Raw genomic sequence first — 17905 nt, 5'->3', positions numbered from 1 at the left:
AAATCAGTGCAAGAAGCTGCCCTTGGTGGGTCAGTGAGCCCCCTTCACTGGCAGTGGCACAGTCCCTGCTGGCTAGCCATCTGTCAGGGATGCTGGGGAGGAATTCCTCACTGTTGGGAGAATGGCCAAGGTGACCTCCAAGGTTCTTTTCCATTCTGGCTCCTTCTCTGATGAGTAATAAGATTCAGCAGCCAAGTGAACCGTATGTCTCCTGTTCTGTGGCCAGGGCGGCCCCGTGCAGGCAGAGGGCACCGAGAGCATCACTTTGGGATGTCAGGCTAGTTCCACGTGCTGAGCTCCCTGAGCTGCAGCATTGCTGTGAGAATCAGAATCAAAACACAAAGAGCCGTCTGATGCCTGTTTGCCCCCCTGTGTCTGGCTCCCCGAGGGAGGGGTGATAAAAAATGGAATCTGCCTTTGGGGCTCCTGAGAGCTTTCAGGGCCTCATCCCCGAGGCTGTGCGTCAGGGGCCCACGATGCTTCCTGTTTCAGAGCAGGTGCATAATCACTTCAGGAGGTACGAGGTTGAATACCTACAGTTTGCCTTTCGGTGGATGAATAATCTGCTCATGCGGGAGCTTCCTCTTCGCTGCACCATCCGCTTATGGGACACGTACCAGGTATGACGAGACCCTTGCCCACTCCATGCCAGGCAGTCCCTGAGGTGCCCAGCTCCCTGCCCTGTGAGGAGTGCCCAGAAATTCCCATCACCTCCTACCTCTGTGTCTGCCTTGGCCTCAAGAACAGGGCCCTTGCTAAGTCTTCTCAGCCTCTGGGTGCCCTGCCATGCAAGTGATGTCCTGCTGCTTCTGCAGCTTCCAGAAGGGTTGGAACTAAGAGGACTACAGCTGGCTCCTTGTCAGGGCTGTCTCTGTTTTCCTTCCCAGTCTGAACCAGAAGGGTTCTCCCACTTTCATCTCTATGTGTGTGCGGCCTTCTTGATCAAGTGGAGGAAGGAGATCTTGGACGAGGAGGACTTTCAGGTGAGTGGCCAAGAGTCAGCCCTCAATGGCTGTAAAACAGTTGGTACCATAGCAGGTACCTGGGGTGGGGATTGGAAGGGAGAAAGGATGCTCAGGAGAGAGTGCCCGAGTGGCAGGAAGTCAGTGGGGTCCAGAGGCCTTGGGTCTGAAAAGGATCTTTGTGTCAGAAAGGCCGCAGAGTAGCTGCAGACTAGCTGGGCAGCCTAACATCTTTCATTCATTCATTGACAAGCATTTATTGAATGCCTGCCATGCTAGACACCTTTGGCAGTGTAGGATACACTGGGAAATGAAACAGAGGCCTCTGTTCTCTTGGAGCCTAAATATTAGTTGATGGGAGACATACAATAAAAGCATAGTAAATAGTAAATTTTTTAAAATGTTAGAAGGGGCCAGGCACAGTGGCACATGCCCATAATCCCAGATGCTCAGGAGGCTGAGGCAGGAGGATTGCAAGTTCAAAGCTAGGCTCAGCAATGGCAAGGCGCTAAGCAACTCATTGAGACCCTGTTTCTAAATAAAATACAAAATATGGCTGGGGATGTGGCTCAGTGGTCAAGCACCCCTGAATTCAATCCCTAGTACCCAAAAACAGATGGGAGTAAGAAATATATATTCTCTCTCTCTCTCTCTCTCTTTTTTTTTTTTTTTTTTTGGTAGTAGAGTTTGAACCCAGGGGTGCTTAGCCACTGAGCTACATCCCCAGCTCTTTTTATTTTTTATTTTGAGGCAGGGTCTCCTAAGCCCTTGAACTTATATGTTTCTCCTGCCTCAGCCTCCTGAGTCTCTGGGATTAAAGGTGAGCACCCAGCCAAGATGCAATTTCAAATAAAGTAGTCAGGATAAGCTCACTGAGGGATGGCATTTGAGCAAGGTGAGAGGAGGGTGAGAGAGCGAGCCATGTGGGCTTCTGGAAGAATTGGAGCAGAGGGAAAAGCCGGTGCAAAGGCTCCAAGACAGCAGCACAGCTGGGCTGTTGAAGAATCACGTGGTGACCAACGAGGCCTGGAGCAGGGATCCCAGAGAAGAGCAGGAAGAGTGAGGGCAGAGAAGTCACAGGGACCCAGACACAGCACTCGGAGCCACTGCCAAGACTCTGGCTTTCACTGAGTGGAAGGGAAGCCACAGGAGGGTCTTGATCAGAGGAGGGACATGATCTGACTGGTAACCTTGGAAGAATCACCCTGCTTTTTTGTGACCTATAGGTGTGCATGGGGTGGAAGAGACAGCCAGGATGCTGCCATCATTCTCCAGGGAGATATGAGGGTGGCTTGGACCTGAGTGGTGACCGTAGGGTGTGAGAAGTTCCCAGGTCTGGGGTCTCAGGCTTTCCCGATGAATTGCATGTAGAGCATAGGTGGCAGAAGGGCATTCGCAGTGTGTGGAGAAGGCCAAAGGGGAAGCAGGTTCATGGGGAAGGAGTCGGGAATTCAGTGCTGAGCGTGTTGAATTTCAAATGCATTGGGTATCCAAACGGAGATGTCTACAAGACAAAGGGACATTGTGAGTCGCAAGTCTGAAAGAGAGGGGTCTCAACTGGACGCATAGTTTAGGAGCCTTTGGCTAGAAGCTGCTTAAAGCCGGGACACTGGGTGAGATCCCTGAGGAAGCAAGTGTGAGCCCTGGCACACCTACAAGAAGAGGTCAGGGAGGAGAGGCAGATGGAACAAAGGAGGCCGAGAGTGGATGCTCTGTGAGAGGACAGCGTCCTGATGGCCTGGGCGGGGACATGTTGAGTCCCTCTGAAGAAAACTCCAGAAAGGCCTAATCTAGGTGGTGGAACTCCAGGAGAGAGGAAATGTGGAGTGAGGAGAGAGGCGGCCAGGCTGTGCCAATGAGGGAGTGCAGCCTGGAGGTTGTTCCTGGTCACGATCTGGTGGGAGGGACATTTGTTTCTATGCTGTGTTCATTTCTGAACTGAGGGGGTTTGTCTGTCTTTAATGGGCATATAGTTCTTTTAAAACTGGGGGAGAAGCTGAATGTGTTTCTGAGTCCAGCCAGCTGCGTAGTTGTCGCCAAGAGCATCAGCATCTCCGTGTGACCCCTGAGCAGTCAGCCCTGTAACTGGTGTTAGGTGGTGAAAGAACAGATGTCTGTTCTATAGGGAGATGGGAAGACAGGCTCAGCCTGCCCACGGAGGGCTTTGGAGAACAAGGAGAGCATATGAGCTGACTTCCCTGAGTCGGTGCTGGCTGAGGTGCCAAGGCTGCAGACCGCTGATTAAGAACCTGGCTTCTGCCAACAAGCAGCATATGTGACATCCCAGGATAAATGAGGACAAGGGGCTGGAATGGCTGTGCACCGGGGTGAGCTATCAATTTTGATAATGTGGTTGAGGTGCAGTAGGATATTGAGAGCATGAGGTCTAATTTAGTTATCATGAGCCAGGCTCAGAGAGCCTTGTCAGATGTGATCAGAGTGCCCCCCAGATTAGCTTAGAGAGGTGGAGGTGATTCCTGGAATGGCTTTTAGCAATTCACAATGTTGTCATGGAGCAGAGGACAATGCTCTATGACTTTAAGACTGTGTTAGTAACCAGACATGGTGGTGCATGCCTGTAATCCCAGCAACTTGGGAGGCTGAGGCAGGAGGATGGAAGGTCAAGACCAGCCTCAGCAATTTAGCAAGGCCCTAAGCAACTTAGTGAGGCCCTTTTCTGGGTGTGCCACATTAAGCAAGTCACTTGGCTCTCTATGCCTGTCTTAATGTAAATGATAAGAAGGGCTGGGGATGTAGTTCAATGGTAGAGCACCCCTGGGTTCAATGCCCAGTACCAAAACAAAAACAAAACAGATTGTTAGTCATAGTGACATTCCTTACCATAGAGAGTGTTCAGTTATCCGATGGGTCTGAGGCCTTTCGGCAGAAACCCACAGACTGGCCCTGCGCTTTTTTTGCTTTTTGTCTGCTGCTTTGTTAATGCTTCAGTTGATCCTTCTGTGGTGGTGGTGGGGGGGGGGACACTCCCTTCTTTCTTTAGACCAAATAGAATGGGCGATTGAACTGGATAATCTGCAGAGTTCCTTCCACCCCCACAGTTCTAAAGTTCTATGAATACTGAAAGAAAAAAATGTGCCTGGCTGTTAGGCTAGACAGGTGGTAGCCTTCAGGAGAAAGAATCATGGCAGAAGTGTGGGGAACGAGGGCACAGCGCACTGTGCAAGATAGTGAACGGTTGGACATGACCTTTGCAGAGAAAGGAGACATGTGCATCCCCCCTGCTAAAGGGCTGCTGGTATTAAATCACCACAAAGAAAGCTCCACGAGTGAATTCAGAGATCACAGAAAGCCAGTTTTAGGGCTAAAAGCTCTCATAAGCAACACAAGGAAAAACCAGGTGAAGTGGTTGCTGAAATAAAAATGGGAGTTGTGGCAGTTTCGGGAAACCAGCCACTTGTCACCCCGAAGAGCTGGGAAGAAGAGCTTGGTGTAAGGGAGTTTCAGAGGGAAAACAGCCACCTTGGGGACAATGCAGAATAGGACATGGTCTTTGGAGCCAGACCACCTGGGGTCTAATTCTAGCTCTGCCACTTTTCCAGGTATGCAACATTTAGCAAGTCACTTAGCTCTCTGTGCCTTGGTTTTCCTATCTGTAAAATGGGGATAATAGTACCTGCCTCCTAGGGCTCTTATAAAGATTAACCAAGTTCATGCATGTGAAGCAGTTGGAATAATGTACTTGGCACTTAGCTGTCAAAATAGTGAGCTTATTAGCCAGGCATGGTGGCACATGCCTGTAATCCCAGCAATTCGGAAGGCTGAGGCTGGAGAATCACAAGTTCTACGCCAACCTTAGCAATTTAGTGAGATCCTGTCTCAAAAATAAAAAATAAAATGAGTAGAAAATGTAGCTGAGTGGTAGAGTCCCTGGGTTTAATCCCCAGTACCCAGTACCACACACACCAAAAAAAAAAAAAAAAAAAAGAAAGAAACAGCAGTTTTGTTATTAATATTATCTACCTGGAGGATGGCAAGTTTGAAGCCATCCAGGGCCTGTTTCAAAATAAAATAAATCACAAAAAGGGCTAGGGATGTAACATGGTTGTAGGTAGAATGCTTGGTTAGCACGTGTGAGGCCCTGGTCAATCCCCAGTATCAAGGTGGTGGGCCAGACACCCAAGTTTCCCACTTAATGAGTCACCATGCTGGGCTCATCCTCGGTGAAACTACCAAACTGGATGAGCAAACTGGACTGGAGAGGAGGTGTCAGCATACACAGGAGCAAAGGGCAGGGTCCCAGCTGTGGTGAGAGTCCCCAGGAGGAAAGACATCTGCTTCTTTCCCTCTGGCCTAGCAGCTGCCTACCTGAGGGAGGGACGAAACACTGACAAAGGAGCATCATATTAAGAGGTTTCCTTCCTGAGAGCCCTTAGCAAGGGAATCTGAGGCATGTCACAGGTACTTTGTGGGTCGAATGACCAGTCCTCAGGGACTCATGGGCTGCTTGAAATGAGAGCTTGTGACAAGGCTGGGCCAAGCCTCTTTTGTACTAGGAGGGGGCCCTTTGCAATTAAGTCCTTCGTCTGAGCTGGTATAATAGAATAATGCTAATGATGTTAGGTTGAATCATATGCAATTGCTGTTATAAGAGAAAATATTTGAATATCGACAATTTCATAAGGTTCCATATAGTAAGAGCTAATTCTTAGCACTTTTATTAAAATATTTATTTTTTAGTTGTAGTTGGGCACAATATCTTTATTTTATTTATTTATTTTTAAGTGGTGCTGAGGATCAACCCAGGGCCTCACACATGCTAGGCGAGCACTCTACCACTGAGTCCCAGCCCCAGCCATTAGCACTTTTAATGTATAGGCACTATCCTAAATGTTGACCTATGTTAATTCATTTAATTCTTGGAACAAAATACCCGGTAGTCTATAATTAGTACCCCAACTGTTACAAATGGGGAAAATGTGTCACCACAAGTAATTAGGTGAAGGTCACTGGGAGAGTGAGTGGTGGAGACCTGTGAACCACTGTGCCTGCTGCCACTCTTCCTGGGGCCTGGCTACATGCTTCTAGGCTGCTCACAGATAGGGCCTGCTTACTCCTCCCCAGGACTCCCCCAGCTGCCTCCTCCCATCTCCTTGGCAGTTGCTGGCAGACTCTTTCCTCACAAAGAAGTGTTGAACACAAAAATCGGTTCTTTTAAACCTGAAAAAGAATTTCTCCAAGGTCCTCCTTGTCCTATTCTGGCTTCTGGGTTTTTCTTCTTCCACTTTCAGAGGACCTGTGATTCCTGCTGCCCTCATGCTCTATGTCCCAGGTACCTGATACTACCCCAGTTCTCTGTGGGAGATGGAGGTTGTGAGCGCCAGTCACAGGCAGTCCCTGGAGATGGCTTGCTGGGCTCTGTCCCTCTCCTGGAGTCCTGGAGCCCTGCCCCAGCCTGGTGGTCAGATTAGCTGCTGAGGGAGAGCTGGTGGCTGGAGAGGAACAGGAGTCTTCTGGGCACAGAACAGTTCTCTGTTCTGATCTGGCTGATGGATACTTGGGCTTGTGTACATGTAAAGTTATTGAGGTGACGCTTAAGATGTGGTCCATGAGGCCACCACCACAAGATTGGGAGGAATGTAATTGGTGGAGACAAGTGTAACAACACTAAGACCTACCTACCAAATACACAGTTGACCGTGCAAAAATCACCCAAAGCAAAATGGGTAAATGCTTCCTTTCTCGCTTTTTTTTTTTTTTTTCAGGGCTGAGGTCTGAACTCGGGGTCTTGCATGTGCTAGGCAGGCACTCTGCCATTGAGCTGAATCCCCAACCACACGCTTCTTTTCTTGTGTGGGAATGCTGAAGAGTAAATTATTAGACTCTTGGTACCAAGCAAGGATCTTGATGTTGTTGGCATCTTGGGTATTCAAGGGGAAAAGGGTGACTATAGGATTCAGGACTACCAAGTCACAGAACCAGTTGAATGTAGGGATGGTAGCTGTCAAGAGATTGCGTGGTGCTCAGCGTGCGGACTTCTCTCCACAGGAGCAGCAATGGTGGGAGAAGTCCCTGGCTGAAGGGAGGCTGTAGCCACAGTCAAACAAAGACATCTGCATAGGCCATGAGCACCGGAACCCAAACCCCTGTGCAGTTGTGCACCACCTAGGGGGTGAGGGGGCTTCTCTCACCAGTAGTAAGAACAGAGGGCTGTGAGCCCGAGGACAGGGCTGTGTGTCCTGAGGCCAGCATGGTCCTAGAAGCAAAGAGGACTCTTGAGGGAGCTAGGCAAGGACCAAGATACCTGCCTTCCCTACTCCGATTAAAGCCACACCAAGGACAGGCCCTTCTTGTGCATGTCTCTGGCCTGCACCTTGCTAGGTGTCATCTGCCAGGTAGAAGACAGGTCCTCACCATTGCAGCCAGCCATGGAAAGGTATGTCCTGGCAGAGGAATAGCCGGACATAAGACCCTGTGGGAGTGAAAGTTTGAGGGGTTGGGGGGGAGTTTTTATTCCTGACTCATTCACAGAACACGCCTTTGAGGCAGATGGCAGACAGGGGTCTCTGGTCTGGGAAAGACTTTCCAAAGCAAGTTGATGTGAAACCCAGGACAGGAGTCACGATGAGTTCTCTGTGAGGGAACGAGTGGCAGGTCCTCTAGATCAGAGCAGCAGCACAGAGTGCACCAAACACAGAGGAGCTGCTGGGAGGGAGGGAAGCACCTCCAAGGGAAAAAATCAGCAGAGAGCACCAGTTACACTGAGCTGTGGGCACGGGGGCACAGCGGGCAAAGGATTCGTACAGGATCACGAAACTCACCAGAAGCCTGCGGACTGTTGTTCTCTGACCTGCTCTCTCTAGGAGGAATATGTGTGATTCAGAGAGGACAGGCACCCCCAAATACCTGGTCCCTCTGCAGTCTAGGAAGCCATTCTGGGAAAGTACGTGGAGCCTACAGACATGTGAGAGCAGGTGCCAACACTCGGACAGCAGAGAAGCACCGCACATGCAGGGGACCGAGGCTTAGTAATCAAAGTCCCTTTAAATGTATAAAAAGGGAACCCACAAGGGAGTCATGTAACCATGCAGTGACTCTGCACCATCGAATCGAATCGGAGCATTTTTTGTTCTTTCTTTACTGGAGAGTCTTGGAGAGAGTCCCACTGTGAAGGAGGAGACAGGTCAGAGTTATTAAGTGAAATAGTGCAAGCCCGGGGTGCTCCAGGCCTCCATGACGGACTAAAAGTAAATAGATTCCTTGAACCAGATGGCACCACCCATGATTTCTGGGTGTGGTTGTGGAATTGGATGCAGGTCCTGTCTTTACAGACATTTGGTGAATTGCCAGTTTGAATCCTGCCTGTAAGAAGGGTTTGGAGGGAACCCAGAATTGAAGCTCCACTAAAAAAAAAAAAAAAAAAAAAACTGGTATGAGAAAGGGAATGACTCCTAGACATGGAAACAAAAATTCTATACAGCTTTCTGTAAGGGGGAAAAGATGCCAAATGCACTAGGTGCTTTGGTACCGGAGAAACCAATGGATACAAATTTGACTCTCAAAGTTTATAGGCAGGGACATGATTTTGAAACATTATATTGGGACCAGGGGAAATATTTTGTTACCTCACTGATTCTCAGAATAGGAGAGGTTTGTTTTAAAGTACTTACTTGACTAGGAAAGTATTTTTACACGCCTGAATACACTTTACAATTGCAAATAATGTTCTAATATTGCAAAGTGATTCTGCATACAATATCTTATTTAATAGTTAATTTTATGCCACCTTTTAAATTCTTTAGCTGTTAATTATTACACATTCTATTTTTGGTTGTGCTGAGCCCTTATCACTGAGTGAAATTAGTCGACTCCGAGATTTCCTTCCAGCAGCGTCTCCTATGACTTGTTTTCTTTTTGTTCCTTTTTCTTTATGCCTCACTTCTTTCTCCCCCGAGGGCTGGCAGCTCGTGGTATAGAAATGAGCGCAAGCTCTTGAGCCAGATTGTCTAGGTTTAATCCCAGCCCAGCACTGCTCTGTATCCTTGGGCAAGTTCCTTAACCTCTGGGAGGGTTTCCTCTTCTGTAAAGTGGATATATTGTGTATCTCATAGAGTTGATGTGAGGATTGAGTGAGTTAGTACAAAGTACAGGTAAGCATTCAGAGCCAGTCTGGTATGGAGTACGTCTCAGTAGGTGGTCACTGCCAGTCTAATTAATCTTGTTCTCCCTCTTCCTCCCCAGTTCTTCCTTAAGCATTTGCTAATGAGGTTCCCCTCTGCCTTTCCTTTATCAGAGTTTCTGTTCACTACTTAATAACCTTCTCCTCCTTTAGTCCCTTATCTAATTGTTTTCTTCCACTCCTCACACATGACTCAAATTCCTTCTCAGTCACATTGCCTTTTCCTTTGGGATCTGTGGATTCTCAGCAGGTACTGTGCCAGGCCCTTTTCTTCTGTTTCAGCCATGTTTAGGCTTCTTCTGTAAAAGCCAGCTTCCCCCTTTCCATTAATTGAAAACTGCTCTCCATTGCTTGCCCTGCACGCTGCCTTCTCCTCCCGACTGTCTGCCATCGTATTTCATCTAACAGCATGCTCCTGTGGAACTGGCTCTGTAACAAATCTCAGCCATTCCCTGTAGTGGCTCTTCTCAACCCCTAGATAAGAGCTCCTGATTTGTGATTAATACCTTTGTCCCCCAGCTATGGTTATTCACCGTGCTATGTCTTTATCCAATGGACAGGGTTTCCCATTTTTGCAGCGCTAGGATGGGCTGCAGTGGGGGTGATGGAGGCTGGGGGTGGGGTACTGCAGTTCCCAGGCATTGACACCAGGTGGCAGAAGGGTTCCTTACAGCTAAGCCTTACTCTTCTTGGAGGAAATGAGAGGTTAACTTGTCCAGGGGTGGAATTATTTGGAAGCTTCCCAGAAGTTTCTGTTAAGCCTAGAAGAATTAGAAGTTATAGATATCTCCCATCCCAGCACAGTATATTCTCTTCTAGAGAGCTTAGCCTTTTGTTGGTTGTTTTTCTGTATCAATTATACAAATTATGTAACCATTATAGAAAAAATTTTAAACTCCAACAAGCCCAAAAAAGATAAAAGAAAAAAAAATGGGTACCTGAAAATTTACCATACAGATGTAGGGATTTCCCATTTAAAATATATTTTAATAGCTATATTATGTATTTTATGTATTTAAAATCATTATTCTGAGAAGGGATCCTTAGGCTTCACCAGACACCCAAAAGTCTAAAGAACAGAAAAGGTTAAGATCTCTAGATGAGTCTGCCCAACTGAGAATAAAAGTGGACTCCCAAGGAGGAGGTTGTAAAAAAGAGATAATACCTTTTCCAGTTTGTGTGGGGATGGGGACACGTTAAGGAAAAGAAATAGGAAACAGGAGAGGAGCCCAAGGGGCCAAGGCCAAGGAATTCATGGGTATCATATTCCAAAGTCATCACCTAGATACACAGGAGGATCACAAGTTCAGGGGTGGCCTGGGCAATTTGGTGAGGCCCTGTCTCAAAATAAAATACAGTGGACTATAAAGCCCAGTGGTAGAGCATCCCTGGGTTCAATTCCCAATACTGTAAAAACAAAAAACCAAAAAAGGAAGAAAGAGAATGAGAGCAACCATGGAAGGGAGAGTGTAGACATATAGAAAAGTGTGTAGCCCGATTCTTTTCTCATGTCCTTCCTGTGGGTTCCCCACCATTTTGACTATAGGTTTTGAGTTCTGTTCACAGCCTTGGGGATCTAAGGGATCATCACAATTAATGAGGTCTGTCTGTTTCAATGTGTATATTGGTGATCTATGGAAAAGGGTGTGCTCTTGGAGTACATTTTCTGGATGAATATTAGTACCTTTAAAAATTGTTTGTGCCTCTTGTTTTTGTTTTTTGTTTGTTTTCAGAACACAGGTATGCTCTAATACTGAGCTATATCCCCAGTCCCTTTTATTCTTAATACTTTGAGACAGGGCCTCATTAAGTTGCTAAGGGTGCTCATTCCACCCCCATCAGTACTGGGGATTGAACATAGAGCCTTGCACATGTTAGGCAAGCATTCTACCTCTGAGCTATATCCCCAGCCCTGAGGCTGGATTTGAACTTGCCATTCTCCTACCTTAGCCTCCAGAGTAACTGAAATTACAGACATTTGTGCCTTTTTTAAAAAAATATCTTTATTTTACATTTATGTGGTGCTGAGGATGGAACCCAGTGCCTCATGCATGCTAGGCGAGTGCTCTACCACTGAGCCACAACCCCAGCCACCATTTGTGCCTTTTGACACAGTAATTTCATTTCTAGGAATTTAGCCTTTAAAAAAAATCCAAGAGATGGATTTATGTACAAATGTGTTTATTATAATTTTATCATAGTGAAAAACCAGAAATAATTAAATATGAAGATATAAATTATGCTACATTTTACATTATGGAAAATTCTCTGGCTATTGAAAATGTCTAAGGGAATTTTTTTATTTTTTATTTTTGGTACCAGCGATTGAACCCAGGAATGCTTAACCACTGAGATACATCCCTAGCCCTTTTTCTATATTTTTTTTAAGAGACAGGGTCTCACTGAGTTGCTTAAGGCCTCATTAAGTTGCTGAGGCAGGCTTTGAACTTTCAATTCTGCCTCAGCCTCCCAAGCCACTGGGATTTTAGGCATACACCACTGTACCCGGCTGGGAGTTTTTAATAATAGAGGAAATGCTTATGATTAATGCCAAATAGATTCAAAATTATATATAGAAAATATTTACTATGTAAAATGTTCAGGAAAAGGATTAGAAAGAAATATGCCAGAATGTTTTAAAATGCCTTCCTCTTGATCGTGAAGTTATGAGTAATTTATTTTCTGCCTTTTTATTTTTGACTAAACAAAACTTACACTATATTACATGAAAAAAAATGTTTTATCACACATGTAATATACAGACTTTATTTCAAAAGATACAGAAGTATAATTAGAGAAAAGTTAAAGACTTCACTCCCCAAAGGTAACCACTGTTAAGAGTTCACCACCCAAGTTGTTAAGTACACACACATGTATGTGCAGATATGTTGTGTTTTCTTTTATCTAAGTGAGATCCTACTATAAATATTTTTTGCAACTTTCTCTTTTATCCATTTAAAAATGTCTTAGATATCTTCCCATGTTAGTCCAGGTAGAACTACTTCATTTGTCATAAACACCACCATTTCTCTTTATCTAACTGTTGCCATAGTGACAGACACTTTTCTCATCATGTGAAGCAATGATGCAGTGTATACCTTTGACCATGAATGTAAATATTTCCCCAGGATGGAGTTGCTAGATCAAAGACCATGTAGATTTCTTTTTCTTTTTTCTCCTTTCTTTCTTTTTTTTTTTTTTTTTTTGCCATGCAGGAGATCAAATTGACATCCTTGCACAAGCTAGGCAAGTACTTTTCTCCTGAGCTGTAGCCCTAGCCCACACACACACATTTCACTGTGCTAGTGGTGGTTCTGGAGATTGAACCCAGGACCTCACTCGGGCAAGGCAAGTGTTCTACCACCAAGCGAAATTTCTGGCCCTTTTTCTATTTATTTTATTTTGAGAAATTTACTTTATCTTGAATCGCCCAGGCTGGCCTTGAATTTGTGATCTTCCTGTCTTGGCCTCCTAAGTAGCTGGGATGATAGGAAAGCACCATCATGCCAAGCTCAACTATGGGCATTTCTAATTTGGCTAGATACAGCCTATATTTGTTAAGGTGATATGAAATTATCTACTGTCTACTATTACTGATGACCCCAAATAATAGTGACTTAAAACAAGATAGCCATTTACTTTCCTGAACTAACATTCTAAGAGCAGTCCAGGAATAATGCCATGGTTCCAGAAAGGCAGGGACTCGGGGATCTTCTATTTATTGCCCTGCCATCTTCAACATGTGGCTTTAGTCCTATGGTATAAGATGACTATTTCCAGTTTTTCATTCATACCCTTTTTTTTTTTAGTTGTAGATGGTCACAATATCTTTGTTTCATTTATTTATTTTTGTATGTGGTGCTGAGGATCAAACCCCGGGCCTCACACATGTCAACCAATTAGCTACAAGCCCCGCCCCCATATCCATTTTCTAGGCAGAGAAGAAGCTGAGGGCAGAAGCTAGAAGTTACATGCGGATCATTTCTGCTCCCATCCCAGAACTGGCCGAGACTTGATCATTTTGGCTGCGCATAGCAATGATGTGCCATGGGCAACCATATGCCCAGCTGAACTTCTGTCACTAAAACAAAAAACCTCGTGAAAAATATGTAAGATCTTGACACTGAAAACTGTGAAGCACTGGTGGAATATTCAGATCAGCCTAAAGCAGGGTTTTTAGAAGTAAAATAAATATGTGGAGGGCCGTGGGCATTCTCTGTTATCTGTTCTCATCGCTCATCTGTTGGCTTACTTGGCTTCTTGTCTTTTCTTTCACTGATCTGTAGGTACTCGGTTTTTATTTTTTTGTTTTTGTTTTTGTTTTTTGTTTTTTGTGTTTTTTTTTGTACCTGGGATTGAACCCAGGGGCACTTAACTGCTGAGTCACACCCCCAGCCCTTTTTATATTTTATTTTGAAATGAGGTCTTGGTAAGTTGCTTAGGGCCTCACTAAATTGCTGAGACTGACTTCAAACTCGTGATCCTCCTGCTTCATCCTCCCAAGTCACTGGGATTACAAGTGTGTGCCACCGTGCTCTGTGGTACTCCTTATTGATGTGGATATTGACCTTTTTGTCTTTTATAGGTGGCATACATATTTTCTCCTAGTTTCTTATATTTTAAACTTGTTTTTAGTGTCTCTTGACATATCAAGAATCGTATGAATTGTATGTATTCAATCCTGTAAGTTTCTTATGGCTTCTGTATTTTGTGTCTTATGACTGTTACTTTTATAATTGGAAAAATAAGACTACCCAATTCAAGAAGAGAAAAATAATATGAAGCAGCAGCAACAAACAGCATGGGCAACTAAATTAGAGAGATAACCTAAAATCCCATTCATTTTATTCTAATATCCTCCTTAATAGGCTGTTTCCGTGGAGCTCTTTGAGAAAACTGGACTTTGAAAGCTGAATAGGATTTAGCTAGATGGAGGGGAAGAGAAAGTGTTCCAGATGAGAGGAAGAGCAGAAACCAGACCACGGAGGCACACACAAATGTGGCTGAAGCGGACCTGGCTGGGTGAGGGTGGGGTGGTGGACAGAAAGCTGGACAGGTAGGCTAAGGACAGCCTTAGAACAAGGGGACCTCGAGGACAGCAAGGAAAACAGTGAGGTTAGGAGAAGGATGTCCAGATGCCATACTGAGAGTGGTCCAAGAGACATCCAGAGACATGGAGTGGTGGACGCCAAGAAGTTAAGACCTGGGTGGTAGGGTGAGCTTTTTACAGCAGGAGTGTGACCCTCTCCCTAAAGATGAGAAAAAAAGTGGATTCCGTATCTAACAAAGGGGAAGTGGCTGAGCAAATTAGGGTGTAGCCTGGATGGTCCGCCAGCTTTGAGACTAACCATTTGTGAAGGCTGAATTGAAAAGCATGAAAGTTAAATTAAAGAAAGGTGATTAAAGTACATATAAAATTGTAACTATGATTACAACTATTTAAAGAAACACGTAAGGAAGAAAGAAAAACTGAGACGGAATACCTCCAAAGCAGGAGAGCTATATTTGGATGATGAGTGATTATTTCTCTTAAAAGCTTTTTTGTTATTCTCCATTTATGGTTTTTAAAGAGGTGGGTGTTAGTGGATCAAAGCATCAGCAGAGGCTTTTCAAGGCTTCTTGGGGTGAGCTAGCGGCCAAGGTTGTGTGCAGTTTGGGAGGCTGAAGGCTGGACCCTGGGGGTGTGGGGCGCAGAAGGAAAGCCCCATTCCAGCCCTGAATCTTAAGAGGGGTCCTACTGGTTCTGTGGTCTATAGTGTGGAAAGCAATATAAGCCCTTTCTTGCCTTCCAGGGTCTCCTCATGCTGCTACAGAACCTACCTACGATACACTGGGGCAACGAAGAGATTGGGCTGCTGCTGGCCGAGGCGTATAGACTCAAGTATATGTTTGCCGACGCCCCCAATCACTACCGCCGATAGGTGCTGTCTCCCCCTGGGGACCCAGACTGCCCCCATCTCTGATGGCAATCTGATCACTGTGGCCACCATGCGAGCCGTGGACCCCAGCCAGGAACCACTCCTGCTGTAAAAAGCTCACCCCACCACCCAGGTCTTAACTTCTTGGCGTCCACCACTCCGTGTCTCTGGATGTCTCTTGGACCACTCTCAGTATTCCATGCCATGTGGATGGGCCCAGCTCTGGGAGAGGACAGAAAAGGAGGTACAGGGTTGTCTGCCCCTTAAAAAAAAAACTGGACAAAAGAAGGGGAGGCTCAGGGTCTCACTCACATTGTCCCTGCGTGGACCGACATGGACTGGCTGGCTTTTGCCTCCAGGTCCCAAGTGATACCATCACTTTTTTTTTTTCTCTCTCTCTTTAAACAGGAAGAAGAACCCACAGAATCTATTACATGCTTAAGGCATGGAAGTATTAGGCTTTGATACAGTTGCTTTTTGTGACTTAGTTTGATTTGATCACAGGTCAAATATGCCTTATGTTTTCAGAAGACTCCAGGCCCCGCCCCCTCCCTGGTTTCCTAATCCTTCTCCTGCCCTAGTCTGAGCCAGTGAAGGGCAGCTGCTTGAGACAGTTCTCAGATGGAGGAGGCACTGATGCTTTTAACTCTGGGAAGAGGCCTACACCCAAGGGCTAGGAATTTTCTTTTACTTTTTCTCACCAGATCCCCGAGTCTGTGCGTGTGAGTGTGTGTGTGCACACCCGTCAGCATTTCGTTACATGTCTGAATTGCTGTGTCCAGACTAGCCCCATCAGAACCAGTTGGGAAGGGCCCCGGTGACCAAGTGTACAAGCATCCTTGAGAATGACCAGGCGGGAAGGGAGAAGGGGCTTTTTACCTCTCCAAACCTTTGTTTCCATGATGACCCACTCCAAGATATTATGTGTAAATTGTGTTATTATGTATATGGGTGAAGATGTACAAATATATGTCCTCTTTGTAGCAGATATGATTTTATATTTATAATGTGCATCAACACGTGAAAGCAATCTAGGTCACTAGCACAGATGAGCTTGCCAGGTTGGTGGCTTCAGTGCCTCCAGGTTGGTTTCGGGGCGCCCTCTCTGAAGGCAGTGGAGCAGGGTCTGCTAGGGCTGCCCGGCCTGCATCAGTGTCTCAGTGTCTTTGCTCCCCTTTCTTCCCACCCTGGGCCTTTCTGGAACATCTGCCCTGCCCCTCCCCTTCTTCCGTGGCAGAGCTTCCCACCCCCACCCCTGGCAGCCTCCCCCAGAAGGGACTGCGAAGACAGAAGCCCTTTCTCCGTGTTTTTGACCCTTGCCTTTCCCTGGACTCTGGGGAGGGCTTTCGTTTTCCCATGTTTAAGTCAGCGTTGGATTAAGGACAGAAGCTGTGACCAACTGGTCAGTGCCAAGGGAAGGAGTGTCCTGAGTGTCCCTGGGTTTGGGGCTCTTCTCAGAGAGCAACATTAGGTGTCCCCTACTGTCACCATCACACCCACACAGCTCGTGAGATGTGCGACCCATTTTTGACTTTTGGTGTTTGGCACTGGAGAAGGGGCTGGGGCGGCAAGCTGTTATCCCCTTGGGAAGCCAAGCAGTGTCCCCACGGGGGCCACCCCAGGTCTCTTTGCCAGCGAAGCCCTCCACACACCACCCACCCACACGTGTGCGAGGGTCTCATGAGCTGTTTCTCAGGTGTTCTTCCTCCTCCTCTCCCCCTTTGGTGTGCCTCAGTAGCCTCCTTCACAGATCAGGGGGGCCTCTGCCTCCCTCAAGCAGACTAATTACAGAAAGACACTTGTGTTCCCAAGTGGTGGTTTTATTTTTTTAGTTTTTATGTTTGTATGGGAAATTGTGGATAAAGTGAACAAATTGTAAATAAATAGTGTATTTCCTCCTCCATCTGCTGCTTTTTCTCTGGTGGATTCATGTAACCTGGAGCCAAAGGTTCTCCTTTTCCTGGGTTTTTCTTGCTGATACTCATAAATGTGGGGCAGGCCTTCTGGAGGGCAAGCAGGGCCCCAGCTGAAGAGCAGCAGGCATTCTCCCAGGTTGGCAGACACTGGGCACCTGCTCTGTGAAAGGGACTATAGACACTACAAAAATGAGTGACATGGTTCCTAAAGATGACACGTGCCTCCCACGTGCTAAGCACTGTGGCCAGCGCTTTTCATGGAATATTTCAGGTGTTGAAATGGAGTATATAAACTAAAGGAGGTTGGAAAATGGACTGGAACCTCAGCGCTGGATGAAAGCCTGGAGATAGCTACTCAGCACCCTCCTGGTGCTCAGAGGAAAGCCCAACCCTGGCCAGGAAGGCGGCCTCTGGGTCAGGGAAGTACGCAGCTCCTCCTGGCTTCCTGTTGGGTGTTTTCCACCAAACTAAATAGAACCAAGACTGGCTCTCCATTTAGGGTCCTCAGTTAGGCCTTCTGTTACAGGCTGTTGGTCTTTGGTGACCTTACCATTTGTCATCTACAAAGAAAAGGTTGGCATTATTTTCCCACCCAGAAGTCCTTTCTAGGATTCAGATGAGACTGTATCTTGGTTTCTGTCATTAGACCTATAGAAGGATTCGACTTAGCTACATGAAACAGAAACAAACAGTGGTTTACACAAGTTGGGAATTTACTTCTCTCACATAAACGTCTAAAAGCGGGCCACCCAGGGCTGTTACGCTGATGAAGTCTTGGCAAGCTGAACTCTGTTCCTAGGAGAGATCGATGTTTCAAGGTGATCGCTAGCACTCCAGCTGTTTGTGTTGTTTTTTTGTTTTGCTTTTCTCCCCACAATTGGATATTGAAACCAGGGCCTCACACATGCCAGGCAGGCACTGTACCTCTGAGCTACATCCCCAGTCCTTTTTAAAAAAATTTATTTTGAGACA

General features: G+C 46.2%; 1 protein-coding gene across 3 annotated transcripts in view; it reads left to right on the top strand.

The window, feature by feature from the left end:
- Tbc1d22b (TBC1 domain family member 22B) overlaps positions 1 to 17905 on the top strand; it is an 85205-nt gene that overhangs the window by 54952 nt on the left and 12348 nt on the right. For 2 of the 3 annotated variants that reach the window (XM_058581421.1, XM_046450666.1), the window contains 3 exons: positions 493 to 620; positions 888 to 983; positions 14892 to 16920. In XM_058581421.1, coding sequence (XP_058437404.1) covers positions 493 to 620; positions 888 to 983; positions 14892 to 15020 — 353 coding nt within the window. In that variant the 3' untranslated portion in view covers positions 15021 to 16920. Of the gene's footprint in view, positions 1 to 492; positions 621 to 887; positions 984 to 14891; positions 16921 to 17905 lie in introns of those variants that run through there. The other variant, XM_046450669.1, reaches the window with a different exon arrangement.

This window comes from Marmota monax, unplaced genomic scaffold (genome assembly GCF_021218885.2).
Source record: "Marmota monax isolate L192 unplaced genomic scaffold, Marmota_monax_Labrador192_F-V1.1 WCK01_AAM20220418_F8-fsc00127, whole genome shotgun sequence".
Classification (NCBI taxonomy): Eukaryota; Metazoa; Chordata; class Mammalia; order Rodentia; family Sciuridae; genus Marmota; species Marmota monax.
This window is presented reverse-complemented; position numbering and strand designations above follow the sequence as displayed.